Source organism: Pyrus communis, chromosome 4, assembly GCF_041283825.1.
Source record: "Pyrus communis isolate YQ-2024b chromosome 4, ASM4128382v1, whole genome shotgun sequence".
Taxonomy (NCBI): domain Eukaryota; kingdom Viridiplantae; phylum Streptophyta; class Magnoliopsida; order Rosales; family Rosaceae; genus Pyrus; species Pyrus communis.
In genome coordinates, this window is record NC_142568.1 from 3,737,756 (window position 1) to 3,761,552 (window position 23,797).

At 37.7% G+C, this 23,797-nt stretch overlaps 5 protein-coding genes across 7 annotated transcripts; 2 read left to right on the forward strand and 3 right to left on the reverse strand.

The window, feature by feature from the left end:
- The first annotated feature begins 486 nt into the window (after positions 1–486).
- LOC137723193 (uncharacterized) lies at positions 487–7,466 on the forward strand. 2 transcript variants are annotated; one of them, XM_068462364.2, is made up of 10 exons: positions 487–726; positions 1,589–1,745; positions 1,849–2,032; positions 2,352–2,422; positions 3,032–3,169; positions 3,263–3,354; positions 4,345–4,616; positions 5,884–5,969; positions 6,183–6,284; positions 7,082–7,466. In XM_068462364.2, the coding sequence occupies exons 1-10, from the start codon at positions 611–613 to the stop codon at positions 7,241–7,243; spliced, it is 1,380 nt and encodes a 459-aa protein (XP_068318465.1). In that variant the 5' UTR covers positions 487–610; the 3' UTR covers positions 7,244–7,466. The 2 variants fall into 2 exon arrangements, with proteins under 2 accessions (XP_068318465.1, XP_088548485.1); XM_088692359.1 differs by lacking the exon at positions 2,352–2,422 and having other exon boundaries at positions 546–726; positions 3,054–3,169.
- Positions 7,467–7,777: 311 nt separating this feature from the next.
- LOC137723194 (protein THYLAKOID ASSEMBLY 8-like, chloroplastic) lies at positions 7,778–10,775 on the reverse strand. Its single transcript, XM_068462365.2, has 3 exons — positions 10,326–10,775; positions 8,742–9,128; positions 7,778–8,065 (listed from the first exon to the last, which is right to left on the reverse strand). Exons 1-3 carry the CDS (start codon positions 10,686–10,688, stop codon positions 8,039–8,041), a joined length of 777 nt encoding a protein of 258 aa, XP_068318466.1. The 5' UTR covers positions 10,689–10,775; the 3' UTR covers positions 7,778–8,038.
- Positions 10,776–11,266: 491 nt separating this feature from the next.
- LOC137723629 (uncharacterized) lies at positions 11,267–11,941 on the forward strand. The gene has a single exon (XM_068462825.2). It carries the CDS (start codon positions 11,360–11,362, stop codon positions 11,858–11,860), a length of 501 nt encoding a protein of 166 aa, XP_068318926.2. The 5' UTR covers positions 11,267–11,359; the 3' UTR covers positions 11,861–11,941.
- A 2,247-nt stretch (positions 11,942–14,188) lies between these two features.
- On the reverse strand, positions 14,189–16,757 carry PIN1AT (peptidylprolyl cis/trans isomerase, NIMA-interacting 1). 2 transcript variants are annotated; one of them, XM_068462005.2, is made up of 3 exons: positions 16,517–16,757; positions 15,435–15,837; positions 14,189–14,523 (listed from the first exon to the last, which is right to left on the reverse strand). In XM_068462005.2, the coding sequence occupies exons 2-3, from the start codon at positions 15,673–15,675 to the stop codon at positions 14,399–14,401; spliced, it is 366 nt and encodes a 121-aa protein (XP_068318106.1). In that variant the 5' UTR covers positions 15,676–15,837; positions 16,517–16,757; the 3' UTR covers positions 14,189–14,398. The 2 variants fall into 2 exon arrangements, with proteins under 2 accessions (XP_068318106.1, XP_068318107.1); XM_068462006.2 differs by having other exon boundaries at positions 16,525–16,745.
- Positions 16,758–21,712: 4,955 nt separating this feature from the next.
- On the reverse strand, positions 21,713–22,209 carry LOC137723251 (uncharacterized). The gene is made up of 2 exons (XM_068462406.2): positions 22,060–22,209; positions 21,713–21,955 (listed from the first exon to the last, which is right to left on the reverse strand). The coding sequence occupies exons 1-2, from the start codon at positions 22,207–22,209 to the stop codon at positions 21,713–21,715; spliced, it is 393 nt and encodes a 130-aa protein (XP_068318507.1).
- Between the last annotated feature and the right edge of the window lie 1,588 nt (positions 22,210–23,797).

The window sequence follows — 23,797 nt, forward strand, 5'->3', positions numbered from 1 at the left end:
TTTTTTACCATTGGATTTGATTATATTCGATCTCAACCATTGGATTCAATAAATATATAAATATAAAACTATAAATTGAATAAATTAAAGTGGACCGTTCGATATCCAAGGTCCATTTGATTTATGGCCATTGGATTATAAAAAAGAGTCATTGGGCTCGTGTCACGGGGCGACAGCCCCACATGGGTGGGCTAGGGAAGCTAAGGTGGGCAAACATGTGCGGGCTGTGCGCGCGTTTAGACTGGGCGAGTCATGTTCACTTTCTTTGTTCCACTCTCAAATATGGGCTTCACCACTAATTTTGGGCTAATTTTGGGCTAAATTTTGGCCGGAATTTGGGTTTTTTTTATTTATGAGTTCTAACACTTAAACTCCATTTTAGCACAAGGGTTGGAATGAAAGGGGGGCATAGAAGGGGAATTTTAAGACTTACTCCAAGGGTTGGAGTTGGTCTTAAGAACTAACCTGGGAGGAAAAAAATGTGGAAGACTAAAGTAGAAAAACTCTAAAATTTAGGGGCAAATATGAAATAAAGCCGAACAAATTAATGTTGTAACTGGTAATGAGGTCCAGAGCATAGGATCAGTGAGCGCAGAAGATCTAGTCAACCATGAAGAACAACAGCAACCAAAACAACAGCAGAGAAGAAGAAAATCACTCCAAAGATGAAGGTTCTATCTCATCCCTCGATTCAACATTCAACCAAACGCTCCGAAATGTTCAAGGGTACCTCTCCCTCTTCCCAACAATAGCTCTTTCTTTTTTCGTTTTAAATTTACAGTTTGTTTTCTCATTATTTGTGAATTTTGGTAAAGATTTTCCTCAGATTTGAAAACCCATTTGGAAAAAGCTTGTTCTTTTACTACAATTAACTATTGGGAATTCTTAATTCGACTGTCCATTTCACACCCACAAATGATTTCGATTCGTTGCATTTGGGAAAACCCATGATGGACTTGGTCCAGTACGTAAATTATAGATTTTTTTTCTCCCAATTTCTACAATTTGGCCGAGGAACGAATGTGGGTTTTGGTGGTTCCTTTTGTTATGTAAATCAGTGGAAAGAGTTCAGTGATTTGTGAGATCTATGTGCTTAGATTGAAGAATCCATTAATGGTCATTTCTGTTTGGTTGGTGAGTAAATGGGGACAACAGATGCAATCAGACTATTCGAATTTAGAGTTAACGGGCGATTCACAGTTTTAATCCCGCTTATTGTGCTTTGTTTTCCGTCCGCCTATTGTATAGATGAAACCGTAAATTGATGTCATATTGCTGAAAATTGGTTGTAGGAGATTCAGTTTTTTGCTGGATTTGTTTCAATGACTAAGAAGCATGTGTGTCTCAGATTTACTGATTTATGGTAGAATGGTCATGTGTAGGATAATTTGGTTTGTTATATTGAAGTTCGGAAGAACGATTCAGTTCTGCACTAGTACTGACTTTTACATTGTCTTACTCCTGCACTTTCCATCAGCATCGTAGTTAGATATTAGTTACATTTGGTATAAGTCCGATTGTGTTTTGTCTTAAAGTTAGCTACATATCTTATTTTATTTATGTTCTGATTCTATTTTCTGATATCTAGGTTGCTCAAAGGGCGTAGCATTCCTGGTAAAGTGTTACTGAGTCGGAGATCAGACCCGCTAGATCAGTCAAACATCCAAGACCCCTCTCCAAATTATGAAAGGAGCTTCTCATACAACGAATCTGAAACAAGCGATCGTATGGCCAATGAACTGGAGGTATATTTTGATATATCTTTTGTGTAATAAATTTCTATATCATAGTATTTGCACTAAATGATTAACTCAGAATGTAAAAGCTAGGATTTTACTTCTAAAATAGGAAGAAGTGCAGAGCTCAATCAAGCCAAGCAATAATGAAAATTCAAATAGCCTAAATTCATCCACTTCCGATACTGAGAATACTTCCAAAGAAGCTCAGAAATCCACCACGGGTGCTAGATGTACCGATTCTGCTAGAGTTGCAAAGTTCACAAAGGTTCTCTCAGGGACAACAGTCATACTAGGTATAATGACTTTCTCATCACTCTTTCCCCTGTTATTTTCACCTGCATATATGGTGATAATATTAATATTATAGCAGCAGGGTGGCCCTTGGACCTGTTAGAATATGCTCTCGATTATGTTTCTTTACGTTTTTGTATACACGTATCATCATGATTAAAGGACAACCTTATCACTTGAAATCTGAATTTTCCATTATTTTCTCTATGATATATCTATCACTCCACAAATTTTGGTTCGTGCTGAGCTGACTGAGCTCTGTATTATTTTAATTCCTCTTTCCCTTTTCTTTTAAAAATTAGTTTTTAATTGTTTGTGTAGAGAAGTTGCGTGAGTTGTCTTGGAGTGGCATACCACCATATATGCGACCAGACGTATGGAGGCTTCTTTTGGTAAGCTTGAGGTTTGGATCCTTTTAAGAATTTGAAATTTTTTGGATGCTAATAATTGGTTGATTGGGCTTTAGCTTGTACGGATGCTGAAAATATTGAAATATTGCCCATAGAGCATTATGCATGAAAAGTATTCAGTGTAAATGTCACGACTGGATACTTTGTGTGGCTTGCATATAGTATACTCTGTGCTAACATTGTGATAGGAAGCATTATGGACATTAAGGATGCAAGGTTCTCCTTAAGGTCCATTGTATTGGCTTTTGTAATTCTACAGTTTTGTTCATTACAACCATATCTGCAGCTGGGTCATGTTTGTCAAGTGCAACCTGCGGGTGGCCATTGTTCTGCCCATGCTTTGAAATTGATGTTTCATGCATTTTTTATCCTTTTGTGGTTATTTTTCACTTCATATCATCGACTTTTTCTTGTTTATGAATTTTTTGTTGCTTTGTTTTTTATAATTGGAATGGAAGTTTTAAAGAATTTGTTTAGATAACATTATGTCTTAGAAAGGGAGTTCATTTTTTATAACCCCTTGTAATAACCTGGGATACCTTTATCTGGTAAGTTGTTACTTGTATGAAATTAAACATGAACTGACAACAGGGATATGCACCACCTAATTCAGATAGAAGGGGGGGAGTTCTGAAAAGGAAGCGCCTCGAGTATCTTGATTGTGTTTCCCAATACTATGACATTCCGGATTCTGAGCGCTCAGATGATGAGATAAACATGCTTCGTCAGGTGCCTTGATATATACCAAAATGCCCATCTGCTTAGTTCTAAATTTCTAATACGTTTTTTGGTGAATTTAACAATAACTTATTGTTATCTTAGATTGCTGTTGATTGCCCAAGAACAGTGCCAGATGTATCCTTTTTTCAGCAAGAACAAGTCCAGAAATCCTTGGAGCGGATCCTTTACACATGGTTAAATACTATTCCTGGTCCCCCTTGGGTTTTATTAACATCTTATGTGTTAATGTGAGAAAAGGAGACATGATGGCTTATGGAATATCTTCTTCAACCTATGTTCAGTAGCTCATGAACCCAAATATGTTTGACCTTTCTGTTTTATATTTTTATCTTCAACCTTTGCAATAGCCTGTATCTATTGGACTGCTTATGCCTAACAACAAGCATAAAATACTGATCCCAGATATATGGTTTATCTAGAAAGTTCAGACCAATTTTCTTAGTTTAGGGTTCATGCAAAGGACTTTGGTTCATTAAACATGCGGATAATTACGCTGCAGTTACAGTATGGAACATATATCATTTTGGCTCTGCATTGTTGTCTTCCATCTTGAGTAGGGTTTAAAAACCAGCCCATGTCCATGTCTATACTTTTAGAGGTTTCTTATTAATAAAGAGACGTAGTTGGATTTTTCTAACTTGCCTTAAAGGATTTCCTATAGTATTAGTTTCAAATTGTGTGGTTCGCGGATGGTGCTTTCAAGTTTGATAGCTACTTGTTTAAGTTCTTATGTTCTTGTTCAACTGCGCTATATTTTTGGGTAGGATTGACTGTCTATTTAGAGGGATGGGAATACAGGGCCTGATTCTCATACCCCAACTGTCACTCAACTATTAGTGAGTATTATAATCAGGATGTTTTAAGTTCTAGGTCTATTCCATTGGCTTTCCATGGAGCATCTTTTTGTAAATGTGGAGTGTGCACAGATAGTATGTGATACAACGTTTACTTATCAAAGTGAAAAAGATTATACGTTTACTTATTCTGCTAGCATTACGAATTGGGTGAGCAGTTTTTGGGTTTCTGTAATTTAGATTTTAAAAATTGAGTCAGACATGGAGCATGGTTATTATAATCATTTTGAGTTATTTGTTTCTTGAATTTTTTTGTTTTTATGATCACTAGTGACATGTTTTCAACTTACTTTTCCTAATTTCTTTCAGGGCCATTAGACATCCTGCAAGTGGATATGTTCAGGGAATAAATGATCTGGCTACTCCCTTTCTAGTAGTTTTCTTGTCAGAATACTTAGAAGGGAGTGTGGATAATTGGTCAATCTCTGATCTGTCTCCCGATAAAATATCTTATGTTGAGGCTGATTGCTATTGGTGCCTATCAAAGTTACTCGATGGTATGCAAGATCATTACACATTTGCTCAGCCGGGAATCCAGAGGCTAGTGTTTAAGCTAAAGGAATTGGTCAGGCGGATTGATGGTAACTCCCATCTTTCAGTATCTAGTTTCTCCTTCTTGCACCTCTTTTCCTGCATGACCCAGTACTTTTTTATAATGAATTTACAAGCTACATTTGGTTAGTTTTATTATTTCTGTCAATTTTTTGAAGAGTTGAAACATTTCCTCTGTCATGGTTTTCAAAATGGAATTTTCTTCTCTTTGTTATGCATATTAGGACTTATGGGTAACTACAAGCGGTGAATGAGAGAGCCAAAGCAACATGCTCCATTTCCTGTAGGGTACTTTATAATAATTTTTTGGGTGTTTCTGGGGTGTATGTTCGTATGTTGTCAAAGAGAATAAATAGGATGTGTGGAAGGCAGAATGATCTGAGATTAGTATGGCAGGCGTTGCTTCACATATGGATGCTTTGGCTGCCTAAAGATGGGGCGTTCTAATCATGCAGGAATTAATGAAGGGACATATAGAATTTGTTTTAAACTTATCCAAATTATACTAAAATATAAGCTTATATTTTATTGCCCATTAAACAATAGAGGACAGGAACCAACAAAAAGAAATAGAACAATTTATTTCTAAAATAGACCCTACCAAAACACAGACATATTATACACACTGCTGTTTGCCAACATGAGCAATTATCTTGAAGATAATCCCTTAATTTAACAGAAACAGTTGCCCAAAGAAAGGACTTAAACTGAATTGGCTCCATAACATCTCAGAGCCCAAATGCGATCATATGCTTCAAACTCTTTCTGTTCCTCTCCTACCAAACAACCCAAAACACAGTCAAGAGCATGGAATCCCATATAACTCTGGCTTCTTTCCCCTACCTGGTACTTATCCTTCTCAAAAAGAAGGGAAAATAGTCCCTTGGAATAACCCAGCTTACTTTTATTTCTCTAGACAGTTTTAACCAAAGATTTGAAGTCACAGGGCACACTTTCGAATCCTTCTTACACATTATGCACCATTGAGAGTTTAGGCAAACATTAGGCTAAAGTTGGGCTGTGTTAATAACTTAATATATGCTATACAGCCATGGAGGTGATTTTCTTTGCTCTTTCTGTTTGTCCAATTTTTCATGTGATGCAATAAAATGATGGTGCACGTTTTGTATTGTACCAAGGAAAATTCTTTTATTGGTGAATGTGAATTCTTGATAGTGTATTTCTAGGGTTTGTTTTCTTGAAGGCAAGAACAACTTTTGCTTGTATGACGGGCTTTAATATAATGCATTTTTCATGTGTATACTACTATACTCAGTATTAATTCTATTGTGCTAGAACCGGTATCTACACACGTGGAGGAGCAAGGGCTAGAATTTCTTCAATTTGCTTTCCGCTGGTTCAACTGTCTTTTAATACGGGAGGTATGATTCTAAAGATCTCTTCTCCATGCCTTTCTGTAGTTTTCCCTATTTGAAAGAGATTCACATATGATGGGCAAAGTCACTCTAACTAATCTTGAGGTTACTAGAGTAGTCACTAACTAATCTTGAGATTACTAGAGTAACAGAAATTTGGTGCTTTTATCATTTATTGCAAAGCTAATGGAGATGTTTTCTTTTTTTTTTCCTGTTTAGATTCCTTTTGATCTCGTCACCCGCCTGTGGGATACCTATCTTGCTGAAGGAGATTCATTGCCAGATTTTCTTGTGTATATATTTGCTAGTTTTCTTTTAACGGTAAGACTTCTTGCCTTTGCAAGGATAGTTTCCTTGGTTACTTGTACGGATGTATTCACTGTGAAAAGGAAATGCATCTATCGATTTATTGTCAATTGGCAGTGTGTTTTCTTTGCATTAGGTTAATAGTGGAGAGGTGTAAGGCTAGCATTTTGATTCTCGGCCTTTTGGCTAAGTGCTAGTGTGGTAAGGGAGGCTAGTATGTTACCAGCTTTGGTTATGGAAGAAATCTTGTTGCTTATGATACTTTTTATTCCTTTCATGAGGTTTTAAAGAAAATTCTGATCTGATTAGCATTTAAGAGATATACAATGTGTTCAAAACTGAAAAATTATACCGTCTACTGCTTCCCATTGACAGAAGTAATGGTTTCATTCTTTCTATTCATTTAAAGTGCCATTTTGTGCTTTTTTCTTCTTTTCCTTTTGAGTTTCTGTCGTAGTTTAGAATTTGGGAATGGTTGCATATGGAGCAAAAGCGTAAGGCCATGCATGATCTTTTTGGTCATGACTGGAAGGCGGAGGCCAAGGTAGTATTGGCTTTTCTGCTAAATTTTTCCTTGTCCATATTTTCCATTTCTCGAGGGTGTTTCTGCACACACCTTGTGGTCGAGTCAATATGACTGCAGAGAATCCAAAGGGCCATATCTGTATTCTTTGGCCAATTAGATTCCATATGAAAACTTAATGCCTTTCGTTTATTGCATGTCAACCGAAATTGCTTTTCAGTTTTTATTATGATTATTATAAATGAAGTAGAGGTCAATGAGTTACAGACCACTGTTGTTTGATATGCAGTGGTCAGATAAGCTTGTGAAGCTGGAATTCCAAGAGTTGGTTATGTTTCTTCAACACCTTCCGACAGATAACTGGACTCACCAAGACCTAGAGATCGTGCTTTCAAGAGCGTTCGTGTGGCATAGTATGTTCAACAGCTCTCCTAGCCATTTAGCCAGCTAAAACCAATTTGTAATATTCACTTTGTATCGGCAGCTTTCCAGTTGTCTCCCTTTTTTCCTGTCTAATTTCCTTTTCGTTGTGCTTTAATTCGTTTTATACAAGTGTTCTCTTATGGTGGAGGACCATGCTCGTATATGCATCCGGTGTCTGTAATATTTGCATTTTCAAGCATTTCTTTGTCGATACGCCTTTTGATCAATTGAGGAAAAAGAAAATTGATGTATTTCTGTTTACTTTTGATTTATTTCTTAAAGGAAGGTGAGGAAATTTGTGGCCTAATATCAACTGTAATTGTTAAAAACTCGGGCTTCAAAGAGTTTGGGTAGAATTAACCGAATCCAGGCTTCAAAACTCGAGGTTATGAACTGGAATCCGACTACCTTGTATCCGAAAACCGACCAGTTCTCAACCCACCAGCGTAAATGGCTTCAAAGTTTTGGTGTAATATTTCTTCTCGATACAAAGGAGACCGAACAGAGGGGGAGAAGGGAAGGGTCGGAAATCTGACATTGCTGATATACGGTGAACAAGATATGTAAACACAAACTTTACTACTAGGATATGTGCCACAAGCCGAACTAGTTCCACTTTTCTTTAAACAAGGTCCCTAATACGAAGTACGAACAGTGCCCCAAAGCCAGAAAAGGATTACTGAACACCCGCATGTAGAACAGAGACAGAAACAGCGATGTTGAGCCATTTGCTTTTGTTCCTCAGATGTATCCGGCAGCTTTCGGTAACTGGTTATACCGCTGTTAACCAACCCTACATTTGCAGTCCCCTGAGTGAAAAATGTTAAACAAGATTGAGTGATCTCCTCCCCTGCCATGACAAAAGGAGCAGTCAGATTCTTAATAGGTTAAAACTAAAAATACCTTCCCGATAAAATTATGATCCAAATTGATGTGATTTTGTCATTTGATGTGAGTGGTGAGAATTTTAAGGAGAATGAGTTGCCCGAAGATTTTGCTTGTGAGTTGCCGACCAAGTACATGGCCATTCCAGCTGCTGGAAAGTCTATTGCCGTGAAACGCTATGATCAAAACAGACATAGTATTTGGATTATGAGAGAGTATGGGGTGGTGGATCATGGACAAAGAAATTCTCCATTGATACAAATGTCATCCCGAATTTCCGAGTTGTACAGGTTATTGGGTGCAGGGCTGTATGACCATGGAGGGAAGACAGGAGAGGTAGTCTCTCATGATCCTAAGAACACTACAGAAATGAATTTCTAGGAATTCATACAGATCCAAGGTATGCATGCATTGAATATTACACGGAGAGCCTATGTTTACTCGATAGAGAGGGTTGATGAGCATTCCATGAAAGAGGAAGAAAACAAAGATATCATCGCATATATAATACTGTATAAATCCTTCTTTGCCATTTTGTGTTCAATAAGGCATGTAGACCTTAGGTGATATCCTAAGAGATTACTCAATAAGGTGCTGATGAAATGATAGTGAAGGTGAGAACCCAAAGTTTGAACACTTACATGTTTCCGTTCAACTTCTTCAAAAAATTTCTCAGGAGAATCTACATATTCAGCACAATCTTGCCTGACAGAAGCCGCCCAATCTTCCTCTCCAGCCTTCTCAAGGTTTCTAATCAATATTGTAAACGTTAATTTATCTGGGGCACAGCCTGATGCCTTCATCAATTCATAGGTCTTCATTGCCTTTTCCGTCATGCCCACTTGTATATAAGCTCCAATCATCTCAGTGAATGCCCTTGTGTCAGGTTCTAAGCCTTCTTCCTTCAATCCAGAAAAAAGCTCTTCCGCCATTTCAATCAGTTTGTTCTTCCCCAGCAGTAGGATCATGCTACAGTACAAGGAGAGATCTGGCTTATACCATACTTCCTCCCGCACAAATTTGAAGACCTAAAACCTGAATCCAGTTGAGATAACATAGATAATTGAAAAATACAAAATGCTCAAATATTATCAACTTAGTTAAACATTATGAACAAGAACATTATGAACAAACTAGGTCACAACTTAGTTAAACAGCATCCAAATTGGAGTCCGACGTTCAGAAACTGACAAACTAGCCATTACCGAAAGAACAAGGAACCACCACAAGTTCAGATGGTTAACTGCAAAGGTACAAACTATGAACTGATAACAACATGCCTTTTCAAAATAAATAAAGTTCCCTACTTGGTTGAATGAGAAGGCAGAGTTGACAGCCAAGGACTTGTTTCTATTTCATACTTGAAAACGACTACTTGGCTGCTATTTCTAAGAAAATCGGAAACTCTCTCGGAAACACTTGAGGTCTACCAATTTTCTCCTATATTTCACCCCAAATAAAGTTGTCGAATAAGGACTTGCAAAGTATTTCTCAATTGAGAAGCCCTCTTACATTTAGAATATCGTAGACATAATTCCTTGCAAAGATGCATCCTTAGATAACAAAACTATACATAATTCATATCCTTATAATTAGACTTGTATTAACAAAATATACTCACAAAAATAAGTGTTCCATTACTTACTATCTGATTAGAAGAACAAAGTTCATTGAAATCATAGACTGAAAATACACTTATAAGTGTGAACAAATCCATTTGTGGTCCTAATTTCCTCAAATTTCATTTCATTTCTGTGGAGAGAACTCTATTACTTAGTTCCCAGATCCAAATGCAGAAGGAATATCGAACCTACTCTCACGCATCATGCTATTATATACAGGGTCTGTTTGGAATTGCTTCTGGAAGTGTTCCAACAACCAAAAAGAGCTTATGGAAGAAAAAGCTGAAAATGCTACTGGATCATAAACGCAGCTTCAGAAGAAACACCTGCCAGATGCTTTAGATGCTTCTTCAAAAAACACTTTGGATTCTTAATAAAATGATCAAGGTGTTTCAAATTGTATAACTTCCAGAGTAAGTGCTTATAAGCATAAGTGCTTTCTAAATAAACAGTCCCAAAAGAGTCTAAATTTGTTCACGTCCACCACTATTACGAACCCCATATTGAAGAAAAATTAGGCCTACCATTTTCATCTCGAAATTTTGTAAATGTAATGCAAGAGAAGAAAAGAAAAGAAGAGAGAGAGAGAGAGAGATGAGAAACCTTGAGTGCTAATTGGACTTCATTTTGTCTGTGCAACTCAGCCAAAGCGTCCAGCAAGTCAGCTTTCAAGAGCCTGGAGAGTCTTGCATCAAAAACCTCCTCGAGTTTCGATGGGGTTGATTTGGCAAGCTTCAGAGACTGAACTGCCTGAATGGCTTCTGTGGAGAGCACCCTTGACTTCCATAGAGGCTTTCTCGGTCCCCCTCTCAGGCCGCCACAGACGGTGGTGAATTTTCGGGAAGAAGAAGAAGGTGTTGCGGATAAATAGCGCAGGTGGTTGAGTTCTGGGTGATCTTGTTTCAAACCCTGTTGAGGAAGGTGGAATTTCATACAACCCAACAAACCCATCACAGCAGATTTCATGAATGCTGTTGGATGTGGATTGTGAAGTGAGGCTTTGGAAGATTAAAAAGAGAGAAAATGGTAGAAATGGTTTATCAATTTTAAGCTAATTATAACAATGGTGTTTTAACTAAGAATTCATAATTAATGGTCTTTAACGTATCAAAACATATGACTACGGTTATTTTTTGTCAATTTCATCAAAATTCCGTAAAAAAAAGTCATGTTTATAGAATTATTGCTACAATGAAGTTAAGTTGGGGACCATTGCTCTAATTAGATTAAATTTGAGGAACTATTGCTCTAATTAGGTTAAAATTGAGGGATCATTTCTTTAATTAGTTTAAAGTTTAGGATCATTGCTATAATTTTTTTCATTTGGCTTTCCATATTTTTCATACGTGATTCATTTTGACAGAAGTTTTAACAAAGTTGACAATAAGGACACGTTTTAATGAGTCAAGGAATCAATGATTACGAATTTTTAGTTGATAAATCATTACTTCAATTAGGCGCCTAATGTTGAAAGATATTATTCTAAATTGAATTAAAGTTAAAGGATAATTTTTGCAATTTCCTTTAAAAAAAAAAAACTCTTTCTTTTCGAAAAATTCGATCCAAAGTTTTGTTGGATCAAGCGTGTGAAACTCAAGGCACAGGCAGTCGCACAGAACACAATAGAGTGAAAGAGGATGGGAATCTCGGCCTCAAAGCGAGTCAAATCCTCGCTATCCAACTCGCCCGCCTTCGACTCGGCCTGCGACTCGGCCTTCACTCACTGCCTCTCCCTAACCGAACACGCTTTCGACGGCGTCTTCCCCTACCAGCTCCCCACAGCCTCCGACCACCTCCACAAATCCCTCCACACCCTCCACCCGCACCCTCTCATCCTCAACTGGGTCCCATCTCCCCCGACCCGCTCCCTTGTCGACTCCGCCCTCAAGGCCGTCACTCGTCCCGCCCACGCCCAAACTCTTGGGCCGGCCCAGTTCAAGCAGTGGGCAGTGGAGCTCTTCGCCGGCGCTGTCGTCGAGAATGCAGGGAAGGCCGTGATGTTTCGAGTTCCGATCGGCATCGCCGGGATTGCTGGGATTGGGGCTGCGACTCGGTCCGGTAAAGACTTGGTTGGGGCCGTGATTGGCGTCTACTCACTCGGGGTTGCGGCTTCGATCTTCCTGAGTTTGTCTGGATAGGATACTTCTGTGGATGAAATTGTAATACTGAAATAATGGAATGCAATGGAATTGTCGATGCTAAATATTTTTCTTTCTAAATTCTCGTTCCTTAAGCAATTATTGGCATGATTTGTGTATAATCCGAGCAGCTTCATCAACCATCAATACTTCGGGCGGTTTCATTCCTTCTGTGTAGCTCGAAAATGCACATGTACCGTTATTCTAACCGATGTTTCCACCTGCACAAAGCGCCGTGATTATCAATCGCTCATCGTTCCCAAATAGAATTTTATCTCCAATCCCGTGCTTGCCATAATCTCAGCACGCGTGCTGTTACTTCTAACCCGGTTGGAGCGCGTGTTAATGTTCTGCGCTTGAATTTAACTGGGTCAAAGAGTGACATACCGATCACTGTCTTCGTTTTACCAGTCCCATATTTGTTTTATGGTGGAGATTGCATTTACTTAAACTGATACAGTTTGAAACTGCAGCTTCTTGGGAATCATTTAGATCGGAGCACATTGCCGGAACTGTACCAGACAGGTAGCATTTTTCGTTGTCAAAGTAAATTGAACAAGAATTCCTACCCTGTAAGAAACAAAGACAAACTGGATTAGTAAGTTAAAGCATGAAGACGGCTTCCACGCGCGAACAGTTGTTGTCATGTTCACAAGATAGAACGCACAGAGCGTATCTCTCTTGCTCGTAATTTGCACGTATCCAACTCTATCGATAAGCTTTGACGAGAGTATTGAGAGATTATTGCCTCTACTCCGATGAACATACGCAACAAGATACGAATTTCTGGGCCTGTTGAAACGATCAACGCATTTTGGTTTAGTATCAGTCAAGGCAATGAGATCTCCGACCTGTGGCACATATGTTCCTACCATAGTTGCCGGATACGGTGAAAGTGCTTCCGAGTTCCTCAACAGGTGGAGGAATGAAAGATTTGTAACTCGTCACAGTTCACAGAGCATCCGAGTTCCTCAACAGGTGGACACACAGTACAAATTAACCTGATTTTGGTGAAGATGTGGATTGAGAACATCCTCAAGTGACCAAGAGAAGACGACATTGATTAAGCCTCGACCTGCTGTAACTTCATAATTGTTCAACTTGCTAGTCTCCTCCTGACGATCCATTACGTTACCTATAGACTGACCGATCCATTACGTACAAATATTATCTCAATTCTAACCAATGTTTCACTTAAAGAATAAAAAAAAACATTTAGACCATTTCTCGATTTATTTCTGTTGGCCAATTGCGTTTTCTTAGGAAATAAGAATATAAAGTTATAAGATGATTTTATAGAAATGTCTTATTTTCAGTGTATTGAGATCTATAAAATTATATTCAAAACAAAAAGTCTAACAGAAAAGAATATACTGAAGGAATATGCTGAAAGAATATGCTGGACAACTAAAGAACAAAGTGGGTCAGTTTAAAGAGAAACAAATAACAAAGAAAACGAAAAATCAGCCAAAAAAATACTCCAAACAAGGCTGTCTTCTTCATCATCTTCAAAGTGCACCGGCTCTACAATTTAAAAACTTTCAGATTTCAAATGAAAAAATTTCACATTTCGGCAACTTTTAAACAGTAAGGATGCTTAGTTGAACGCCTCAAGCAAATCTAAGTTTAACCTTATCCCGTTGGGTAGAGGCGTTTTCATGATGCCCCGCCTCCAAAGCCGCTTACGCTCATCTTAAGGTGCGTTTTTTAAAACACTGATTCTAACCAATGTTTCCATCCACTCAAAGGGGAAAAACACTTGGTCAGAATACTAATACGGCTATACTGTAAATCTTCATTCGCTCACCTTTCCCAAATAGATTATGTATCCCAAGCCCATACTTGATTGTCATACTAAAGAGACTGATTAACCAATCTCACGAGTTGCGCTGTTTAGCTTCTAACACAGCCATACTGCTTGGGGCACATGTTAGCGATCTGCACTGCAACTTATAGAGGGCAAAGAGTGAGATGTCGACTGTCTTCGTTTTCCCAAAACACATTGGGTTGAGCAGATTGACCCAAAACGATATTTTTTATTTTAATACAAGCGATATTTCTATTTTAAACTTATGGAAAGGGATGGGTTTTAAACCAAAACGCATTGGGTTGAGCAGATTGACCCTAATCACCAAAACAATCCAACTTGCTAATCACTTCCTTTAGCCACCTTTCCGCATTCATGTGCAGGTGCAGGACAGGACTCAGGGGTGCATACAACACCAAACAATAACATCACTGCAAACTTATCAACTCGTACATAAGCATAACATCAAAATTCCGAAAACACAGAAATTGACAGGGAAGAGGCAAAGAAAACCTCAAACAGAAAATCCAAAGCACAACCATTACATTCTCAGAATAAACCATATCAGAAACAGTGCTTAAATCCGTCTTTAGGTACTCAAACGCCAACGAGACAACATCACTTCATACAATAAGAGTGCCAGCCATAGGCATTAATAATATCAAGGAACAAATTGTGTTTCAAAAGATACTTGGATTCACCCAAAGATCAAGAAGTTTCACTTTCGGTGCTCATCCAGTTCTCTTGATGATATGGACACCACTATCCGTATCCACAATGTCACTCATCTCACCAACCTTGAGAGCAAATGTTGCTTCTTCAAAAGGCTTCTGCATCTGGTTCCGACCAAAGGGACCTGCAACCACAATTTGACATACATTTCAACAATGCCCGTACCATAAAATTATTAACGGAATCTTATTTATGATGAACCGTTATTGTCAAGTTACATTCACTAATACAAACTCATCAAAACAAGGTTTATTTGAGGAATCAAAGTCAAACTTTTCTTGCAAATATAGACATTTTTGGGAATTAATCTCCTTCCATTCTAAGCAAGTCACCTAGGAGAGAAAGGAAATATCACTAGTACAAACCCACATTTATATGTTACTTGAAAAAAAAATATTTCACTTTTAATCGATTTCTAATTAAGTGAATGACATTTATTGGATGAAGTTGAAGTTAAAACAATAAATAATTTAACAAAAACATATACTAAAAATGTTGGGTAATTCTAACAAGCTTGCACAAATCTGTGCGGAGGCAGAAGGCTTTTGGGGGAGGAAAAAATTCAATGGAACCCGGAGGGATGGGAATTTTTTTGGGTGTTCCAGTTGGAAAGAGTACTTGGACTTGTGATGACTTTAAAGTGGAGACATGGAAGTTTCATGGGGTAACACAAGTTTTTGTACGGTTACTTAGGGCTTTGTTTCTTCGGAGTTTTGGGTCAATTTAAGCTAGAAAGCTGTTCGGACCTAGATAAGTTGTTGGATAGCTAAAGCTTTTTATTGCAATTATTTGTGGCCAATCAAATTATGCTTGTTAAATAACAATTGTAACTACTTTGGCAAATCAAATTACGCTTCTTTCCAAATAAGAAAATCGAATAAACAAAAGCAGCTCGTATTTCAGATATCAAACGCTACAATTTTTCTGTTTTGGACTTTCAATATGTTGATTCCCTTATCTGGGGTACTTTCTAAGGTCAAAACACAAATGCGGACATAAACCCTAATTATGAACTTCGTGAAGTTAAGTGCTAACCGAGATCGCCACCACGTTTGGCAGAGCTGCAATCAGAGTAGCGAGCGGCAAGATCATCAAACTTGGCCTTTCCAGAAAGGATGTCATCGCGGAGAGCCTTGAGCTGAGAGACGGCAGAGTCTCGGGTGGTGTTCCTGATGATCCGCCCTTCAGGATCCTTCCACGATGCCTTTCTTCTCGAACCCTGGTGCTTGATGAGTATATGGGACGCCCTCACCTGATTCCCCTCTGACGAGGACATTTTTGTCCTTTTGGTCTTTCGAGCAGCCTGCCTTTTTTCTTTGTCCTTGTCCGTGTGATCTGATGCACAGATCAAAGGAGCTGCTTTCTTACGCTTATGCCCGGACGAATCTATCTTTGCAGCTCAAACACACAGTTTTGATAATGTTTGCTTGCCTGTAGTCTGCATAAGGACATTTTACCGAGAATTATTAGCTTCTTCCATTTCAAGTAAAATTATATTTTCTCACTGGTATGAAACAACATTGAAAGCAGAGCTCAAACAACATTGACAGGTTTGCATTGTCACGCGTTTAACAGTGTCAATTTTCCCCGCAGCTATTCAAATCAGTTGGTAATAGTTATCGATACCAGAGCTCAAATAAAGTTTTGATTCTTTCTAGTGCGCAAAGGCACTTCACCCATAAAATTCTAAATCGAAAGATATCAGGAAACCGAAAAACCAATGTTTGAATTCATCCCTATCCTTCCCCTTTAAACCTACATTACCTCATGGACATGAACCCTAAAATTAAAGGATACACAGAACAAAAAGCAATGTTATAATTAGTCCTTGCCCACCATTCAAAATTCAAATACGAGTTTCACTGATGCTTGCTATCATACTAGCAATAAAAAAATACATGTTGAAACAAGAAATTCAGTAAATTTCCGATATTTACATGCATAATCTAAAGTTAACAATAAACAATCACAAAAGTAACAACAATTATCCGCAAAAAATTAAAGCTATTAATCTATAAACCCAGAAACCAAATCACAGCAGATAACGCTCATAGTTCAAAGATTTCAGCAGTTCAGAAACTAGAAGAAAAAAAATCATCACGAAATCCAAAGCTTACCGACAGACCTGCAACGAAGCAATCCAACGGCGGGTGTAGTGAAAGACCTGAGAGCGGGGGATCGGGCTGTGGGGAAGGGGATGGCAAGATAAAGATGCGAGGTGAGAAACTGAGAGACAGAGAGGGCGGCGACGGAAGAAGAAGAGATGGAATGGGTGGGTGGGGGGTTGTGGGAGAGCGACTGTGCGAGGGCAACCCAATATATAAATAAATAAGTACATACATTTCTGACTTTACAATCAACGAATAAGATGCGAAGATGGGATGAGATCCAAATCCGACTCCGCTCAATTATTTTTGTTTTAGATTTTGGCAAATTCATATTTATGTTCACATGGGAGTACACATACCTAAATTCTTAAAACTCAAATTTTGTTATAAATAAGTAAAAGTTAGAGAAATAACCTTTATAAGGATATGTGCGAAGCAGGTGTAAAATATTATATTATAACCTTAGTAGCTATAACACAAAAATGATGACAGATAAAGAGAGGGAATGATACTGATATTATTTCTCTTACTTTCTTTTGCAGTGCATTTAATAACAAACGGAGTGCTATATTTATAGAGACTCCCGTAATTACAACCATCCACAAAACAATGATGATACTTTTGAAAGTATTAAACATTATTCCTAAGTCTTGTTCCTTTTGAGTGGACATTCGTTCATCCATCAATCCATCAATTTTACAACACTCATTTTTGGATGTCCACATATCAACATCAGTTATCTCATTAAAACTTTGCTTGGAAAAATCAAGTGGAAAAAAACCATAGTGAAGGAAAAAAGTACAACTTTATATGGATTGTTGATATAGTGTTAAGTATGCTTATGTTGACTCGTTAAAACCTTGATAGGAAAAACCCAGTGAGAAAAATCCTAGTCGAAGGAAAAAGAGTACAATAAGCATGTATAATGAATGTTCTCCCTGATTCTGCATTATTCAAATTTAGCTAATTGGTAAGTCGACGTAATCCGATACTCTGCACTAACTTATAAACGTGCACTTCGGTAGAGATTTGGTGAACAGATCTGTCAGATTTTCATTGGAACGAATTTGTCTGACTTCAATAACTTTAGACTTCTAAAACTCATGTGCATTGAAAAACTTTGAAAATATGTGTTTAGTCTTATCGCCCTTAATGAATCATTCATTCATTTGGACAACACAGGTTGCATTATCTTCATGGATGACAGTTGGATTGTCTGTCTTCGAAGGTAGACCATATGAATTCCAGATATGATGGATCATTGATCTTAACCAAGAACATTCATGACTTGCTTCATGTAAAGCAAGTATTTCTGAATAATTTGAAGATGTAGCAACTAATGTTTGCTTTGTTGAGCACCATGAGATTGATGTATCTCCATTAGTGAACACATATCCAGTTTGTGAACCGGCTTTATGCGGATCAGAGAGGAAACCAACATTTGCATATCCAACAAGGATCTGGTCATTTGTGGATTTTCCTGAGTAGAAGAAACTTATGTCTTTTGTCCCATAAAGGTATCGCAAAACATCTTTAACTCTTTTCAGGTATCGCAAAACATCTTTAACACTTTTCCAATGACGAATTGAGCAGAGTTATACCTTACTAACAAGTTAATTGAAAAAACTATATCTGGTCTAGTACATTGCGCTAAATACAATAAAACACTTATTGCACTCAGATATGGTACTTCTGGACTAATGACCATTTCATCATCTTCTTTTGGACGGAATGGATCTTTTTTAATGTCCAAAAAATGAACGACCATTGGCGTGCTGAGTGGATAAGCCTTGTCCATACCAAATCGCTTCAGGATTTTTTCAATGTAAGTTGATTGGTGGATCAAAATTCTATTAGCACATTGCTCGATCTGTAGCCTGAGACAATATTTTGTTTTCCCAAGATTTTTCATTTCAAATTCGCTTTTCAGATATTCAGCAATTTTATTGAGCTCTTCAAAAGTTTCAACTGGGTTCATATCATCAACATATATTGTTACTATAGTAAATCCAAAATTTGATTTCTTAATGAACAGACAAGTGCCAATGATATTGTTGATATATCCTTCTTTGATCAAATATTTACTGAGACGATTATATCACATTTGTCCAGATTGTTTCAGCCCATACAATGATCATCTTAATTTGATCGAAAGCATACCTCGTGATTTGTTAATTGTTTCAGGCAACTTAAGTCCTTCTGGGACCTTCATGTATATGTCAGTATCTAATTCTCCATATAAATACGCAGTGATGATATCCATAGGTCGCATGTCAAGCTTTTCTGAAACCACTAAACTTATTAAGTAACGGAACGTAATTGCGTCCATTACAGGAGAATATATCTCCTCATAATCAATTTCAGGTCTTTGTGAAAAACCTTGTGCAACGAGTCGTGTTTTGTATCTCGTTATCTCGTTTTTCTCATTGCGTTTTCTTGTGAATACCCATTTGTAACCCACGAGATTTAAATCAGGCGGAGTTTGGACTACCGGTCCAAAAACACTTCGCATTTCCAAGGAATTTAATTATGCATGGATTGCATCTTTCCACTTAGGCCAATCTTGTCTCTGTTTGCATTCATCAACAAAGCGAGGCTCAATATCATCACTTAATATAATTTCACTGGCTATTGTGAATGCGAACATATCATCGATGATTATTTCATTTTGATCCTACAATTCATTTGTACATGCATAATTTATAGAGATTTCTTTGCTTCTATGTACTGCTGTTTCTTCAGAGACATGTGTCTCATCAAGTACATTTTCTTTTTCTAGAAGTATAGAATCATGAATTACGGATTTTTCATTCATTTTCTTTTCTTGAATGATTTCATTTGGATTTAGCTGTGTCATTGTCTTTCTCTTTAAATGGGCTGAATCTTTTGAACCTGGTGGTCTACCACGCTTCAGGCATGCACCAAATGAATCATTCGCTGCCACTTTATTTTGTCCAACAAGGACATCAATTTTTGCAGGTGTATTTGTAGCTGGTATATGTGATTTTGTCACTTTTATAGCATCATTAAATGCATCTGGCATTTGATTGGCAATACTTTGAAAATGAATGATCATTTTCACTTCATTTTCACATTGCTACATGGATCAAAATGAGACAAGGTGGGTACAACCCATGTTAACTCTTGTCGTTCTTTTGGAACGGTCTTTTCTTCCCCTAACAACGGGAAAACTATCTCATCAAAGTGACAATCGGCAAAATGAGCTGTAAACATATCATATGTCAGGGGTTCCAAATATCTAATGATAGATAGCGAATTAAAGCCCACATAAATTCCCAGTCTATGCTGAGGTCCCATTTTAGTGTGTTGCGATGGTACAATAGGCACATATACAACACAACCAAAAACTCTTAAATGTAAAATGTTTGGATGATGTCCAAACACGAGTTGTACTAAGGAGTATTGGTGGTTGACTATAAGTCTCAATCGAACCAATGATGCAGCATGTAAGATGGCATGTCCCCATGAAGAAACTGACAATTTTGTTTTCATGAGCAGAGTGCGAGCTATTAACTGAAGCCGCTTGATCAATGCTTTTGCTAAACCATTTTGAGTATGGACATGAGGAACACGGTGTTCAACATCAATGTCCAATGTCATGCAGTAATCATCAAAGGTTTGAGACGTAAATTCACTAGCGTTATCAAGTCGAATTGACTTAATGGGGTAATCTGGGAACTGTGCTCTCAACGTGATTATCTGAGCAAGAAGTCTCGCAAAAGCTACATTCCGAATAGATAAGAGACAAACATGTAACCATCGGGTAGATGCATCAACCAAAACCATATAATATCGCAATGGTCCACAAAATGGTAGATTAGGTCCACAAATATACCCTTGAATTCTTTTGCAAAAATGATGGGGATTCAACATCAACATTTAGTTGTGATGGTCTAATTACCAACTTCCATTGAGAATAAGCCTTGCAAGGGGTATCATTTGAGATAACAATGTCTCTGCTCAAAAATGGATGTTCATTAAAGTTGGTAATGATCCTACATATCATGGTAGATCCTGGATGACCCAAACGGTCATGCCAAAACATGTAATCTTTTGAATCAATGAACTTCTGGTTCATGACAGCATGTGATTCAATTGTCCTTATGTATGTATAATACAATCCACTCGACAAATCACACAACTTCTCTAATATACGGTTGTGAGTACCATTGAAGGTAATGTATAGATACTCCACATTTTCTGCAATTTTCGTTTCAATGTGGTATCCATTTAAACGTATGTATTTGAAACTCAACAAATTTCGAGTAGATCGAGTAGCATACAATGTATTCTGTATGGACAATATTGTTCCATTTGGTAACATAATCTGGGCTTTCCTTGAGCCTTCAATTATATCTGATTGACCTGATATTGTTGTTACCCTTACTCTTGTAAGCATCAAGTTTGAAAAATACTTTCGATCACGAAGTATTGTATGTGTGGTTGCGCTGTCTGCAAGACAAATATCTCCACCATTTCTCATGTTTTGAGAATAACCATAACTTTTATCCATGCTTTATGAGTAAAGGGAATCACCGTCTTAGAAATTCAAATACCTCTTTTATTGAAATGCGAGTTTTTAAACTACAAGTTCAGAATAATAAAAGTACATCAAATATATATGATTCAGTTGGATTGATACACTTCATTCCTCCTTTTCACAATGAAGTCCAAGACATTTAGGTGGGTTGTGTTCAACTGTTCTGATAAGTCGCACATTGAATCAGGTATATCCATTGGTCTAGCCTAGTCGAGGAAATTAGTCTCGACGCCCTTCTCCTTAAGGGATGCTTGATATAGATCCACCAGATATTTTGGGATACGATAGGTACGCGCCTAATGCACATCGCCACCATACCTATTGCAGGTTCCATCAGAATTTCTAGGAGTATCGTTCATACGAGCTTTGCCCTTGTAGCGATTTCCATTTTTAATGCTCGAACCTGAATTTTACCTTGGAATCTAGTTGTGAAACTGACCACCATGATTCTTACGTTTCCTATTCCACCGGCCTTGCTTATGGTCACGTCTTCATTTATGATTATCTCCATCAGAGGATGTGGCGTTCACTTCGAGGGAGACAACATTTACTTCTGGAAATGGTGCAGATCCAGTAGGTCGAGACTGATAATTTTTCATCAGGAGCTCATTGTTTTGTTCAGCTACCAAGAGCACAGATATAAACTAGTTGTATTCAGTGAAGCCACGCGCTCTATACTGCTGCTGCAGGAGCACGTTAGAGGCATGAAATGTGCTGAAAGTCTTTTCTAGCATCTCTTCCTCAGTAATGGTATCCCCACAGAGCTTCATCTCAGATGTAATTCTAAACAATGCAAAATTGTACTCAGCCACTGAGTTGAAATCCTGGATCTTTAGGTGAGTCCATTCATAGCCTTTGGAAGAATCGTCATTGTCTGGTGATTGTATCTATTTCTCAATGTCTTTCAAAGAGCTAACGGATCTTCAACCGTTAAATATTCGTTCTTTAGTCTCTCATCAAGATGGCGACGAATAAAGATCATGACCTTTACCCGATCTTTAGAGGATAAGATGTTTTCTTCCCTAATGGTATCTCCAAGATTCCCTGCTTCCAGATGGATCTTGGTATCCAATACCCAGGTAAGGTAATTCTTCCCAGTAATGTCCAGGGCAGCAAAATCAAGCTTTGCCAAGTTCGCCATTTTCTTTTCTTTCTGAAAGAAAAGTGAAATGTATAAGAACTTGCAATAATATGTATTCCTAGAGGAATATAGTGTTAGAACTTCTGATTTTTACAAATTTTTCATTTTGATCTTCAGGCAAAAAATGATAAACACTCGAAACTTCAAGCTCGAAATTTTCATGATTAATAAGAAGGGCGATTGTACCGCACCATTCTCATCGAAACAAGCATAAGATGAGCGATTATTCCGCACCACTTGAACAACATGAAAATTTAAATATGCAGGGCAGTGTAGGTGATTATACCGCACCACCTAAAATTTGCATTAAAATTAAATCTGCAGCTCAAGATGGGCAATTGTACCGCACCGTCTTCGATTACAGTGAAAATTAAATTTGTAGTTCAAGATGGGCAATTGTACTGCACCATCTTTGATTACAGTAAAATTAAAATAAATAAATACTGGATTAGAAACCAGGAACTGCATCAAACAAGAAATCAAAGATATAAGTAATTGTTAAATTTAGAACGAGAAGCAGACATGGTGCTAGCAGTTCATCGCGAGGGTGCACCACACAGATGAAGCAGAAGAAAAAGAAAAACAGGAAAAAAAAGAAAAACAGGAAAAACCTTAAAGGAAGCTTTTTTTTTTTTCTTTCGATGAAGGAAGATGTGAACTATTTAAAGTTAGAGAGTCGTTCTGATAACGTGTTATAAATAGGCAAAAGTTAGAGAGATAACCTTTCTAAGGACAAGAGTGAAGTAGGTGCAAAATATTACACTATAAATTTAGTAGCTATAACACAAAAAGGATGACAGATAAAGAGAGGAAGGGATATTGATATTATTTCTCTTGCTTTCTTTTGCAGTTCATTTGATAACAGACGGAATGTTCTATTTATAGAGAGACTTCCGTAACTACAACCATCCACAAAACAATGATGATACTTTTGAAAGTATCAAACACTATTCCTAAGTCTTGTTCTTTTTGAGTAGGCATTCATTCATCCATCAATCCATCAATTTTACAACAAATTTGGGCTTTTTTTTTCAAATGTAAATTTCATTATTAAGAGAGCACAAGTACATATATGGAGGCCCAAATACATTTCAAAGCACAAAACAAAAAATAAACCCTCAAGGCAACACAACACGAGAGTCCAACCCAAGCTAAGAGCCCAAAATAAAGAAAACTGGCTTCCTCTGCCGCTGTCGAAGCACCTATTGCCGACCACAAATCAGCATCCCACGCCGGAGATCTCACCAAACACATGCCCCTAATCGGAAAAGAAGAAGACTCCATCTTCCTCCTCCAAACACCATAAAAATTGAATCCATAACCACCAAAGAAAAGAAGCCAGTTGGAAAATACTTTCTCCTAGCAACGAAGCCGAAAACGGTACATTTGGAAGGTGGTAGTGTTTACACCCGAACTGTAGCTCTAAACACCTTCCTAGAAAGCAATAAAACGCGGGTGGAAACTATGGTTCCAAATCCTAAGATTTGTGAGAACAATGGAGGACGGAAGTGAACGGAATAGTTAGAAAATTGATGGATTAAAGTCATGGAGGTGGAAAAAGTGGAGGGGGAAGAAAATTGAAGTTGGC

Coding starts and splice junctions, on each gene's coding strand:
- LOC137723193 (XM_068462364.2), top strand. CDS start 611: ATGAAGAACAACAGCAACCAAAACAACAGCAGAGAAGAAGAAAATCAC. Junction 3,355..4,344: donor GAGCGGATCCTTTACACATG/GTTAAATACTAT, acceptor AATTTCTTTCAG/GGCCATTAGACATCCTGCAA. Junction 4,617..5,883: donor ATTGGTCAGGCGGATTGATG/GTAACTCCCATC, acceptor CTATTGTGCTAG/AACCGGTATCTACACACGTG.
- LOC137723194 (XM_068462365.2), bottom strand. CDS start 10,688: ATGAAATCTGCTGTGATGGGTTTGTTGGGTTGTATGAAATTCCACCTT. Junction 9,129..10,325: donor AAGTCCAATTAGCACTCAAG/GTTTCTCATCTC, acceptor TTCAGGTTTTAG/GTCTTCAAATTTGTGCGGGA. Junction 8,066..8,741: donor AAGAAGTTGAACGGAAACAT/GTAAGTGTTCAA, acceptor TTGTCATGGCAG/GGGAGGAGATCACTCAATCT.
- LOC137723629 (XM_068462825.2), top strand. CDS start 11,360: ATGGGAATCTCGGCCTCAAAGCGAGTCAAATCCTCGCTATCCAACTCG.
- PIN1AT (XM_068462005.2), bottom strand. CDS start 15,675: ATGTCCTCGTCAGAGGGGAATCAGGTGAGGGCGTCCCATATACTCATC. Junction 14,524..15,434: donor CAAACGTGGTGGCGATCTCG/GTTAGCACTTAA, acceptor TTGTGGTTGCAG/GTCCCTTTGGTCGGAACCAG.
- LOC137723251 (XM_068462406.2), bottom strand. CDS start 22,209: ATGGCGAACTTGGCAAAGCTTGATTTTGCTGCCCTGGACATTACTGGG. Junction 21,956..22,059: donor TCTTATCCTCTAAAGATCGG/GTAAAGGTCATG, acceptor ATTGAGAAATAG/ATACAATCACCAGACAATGA.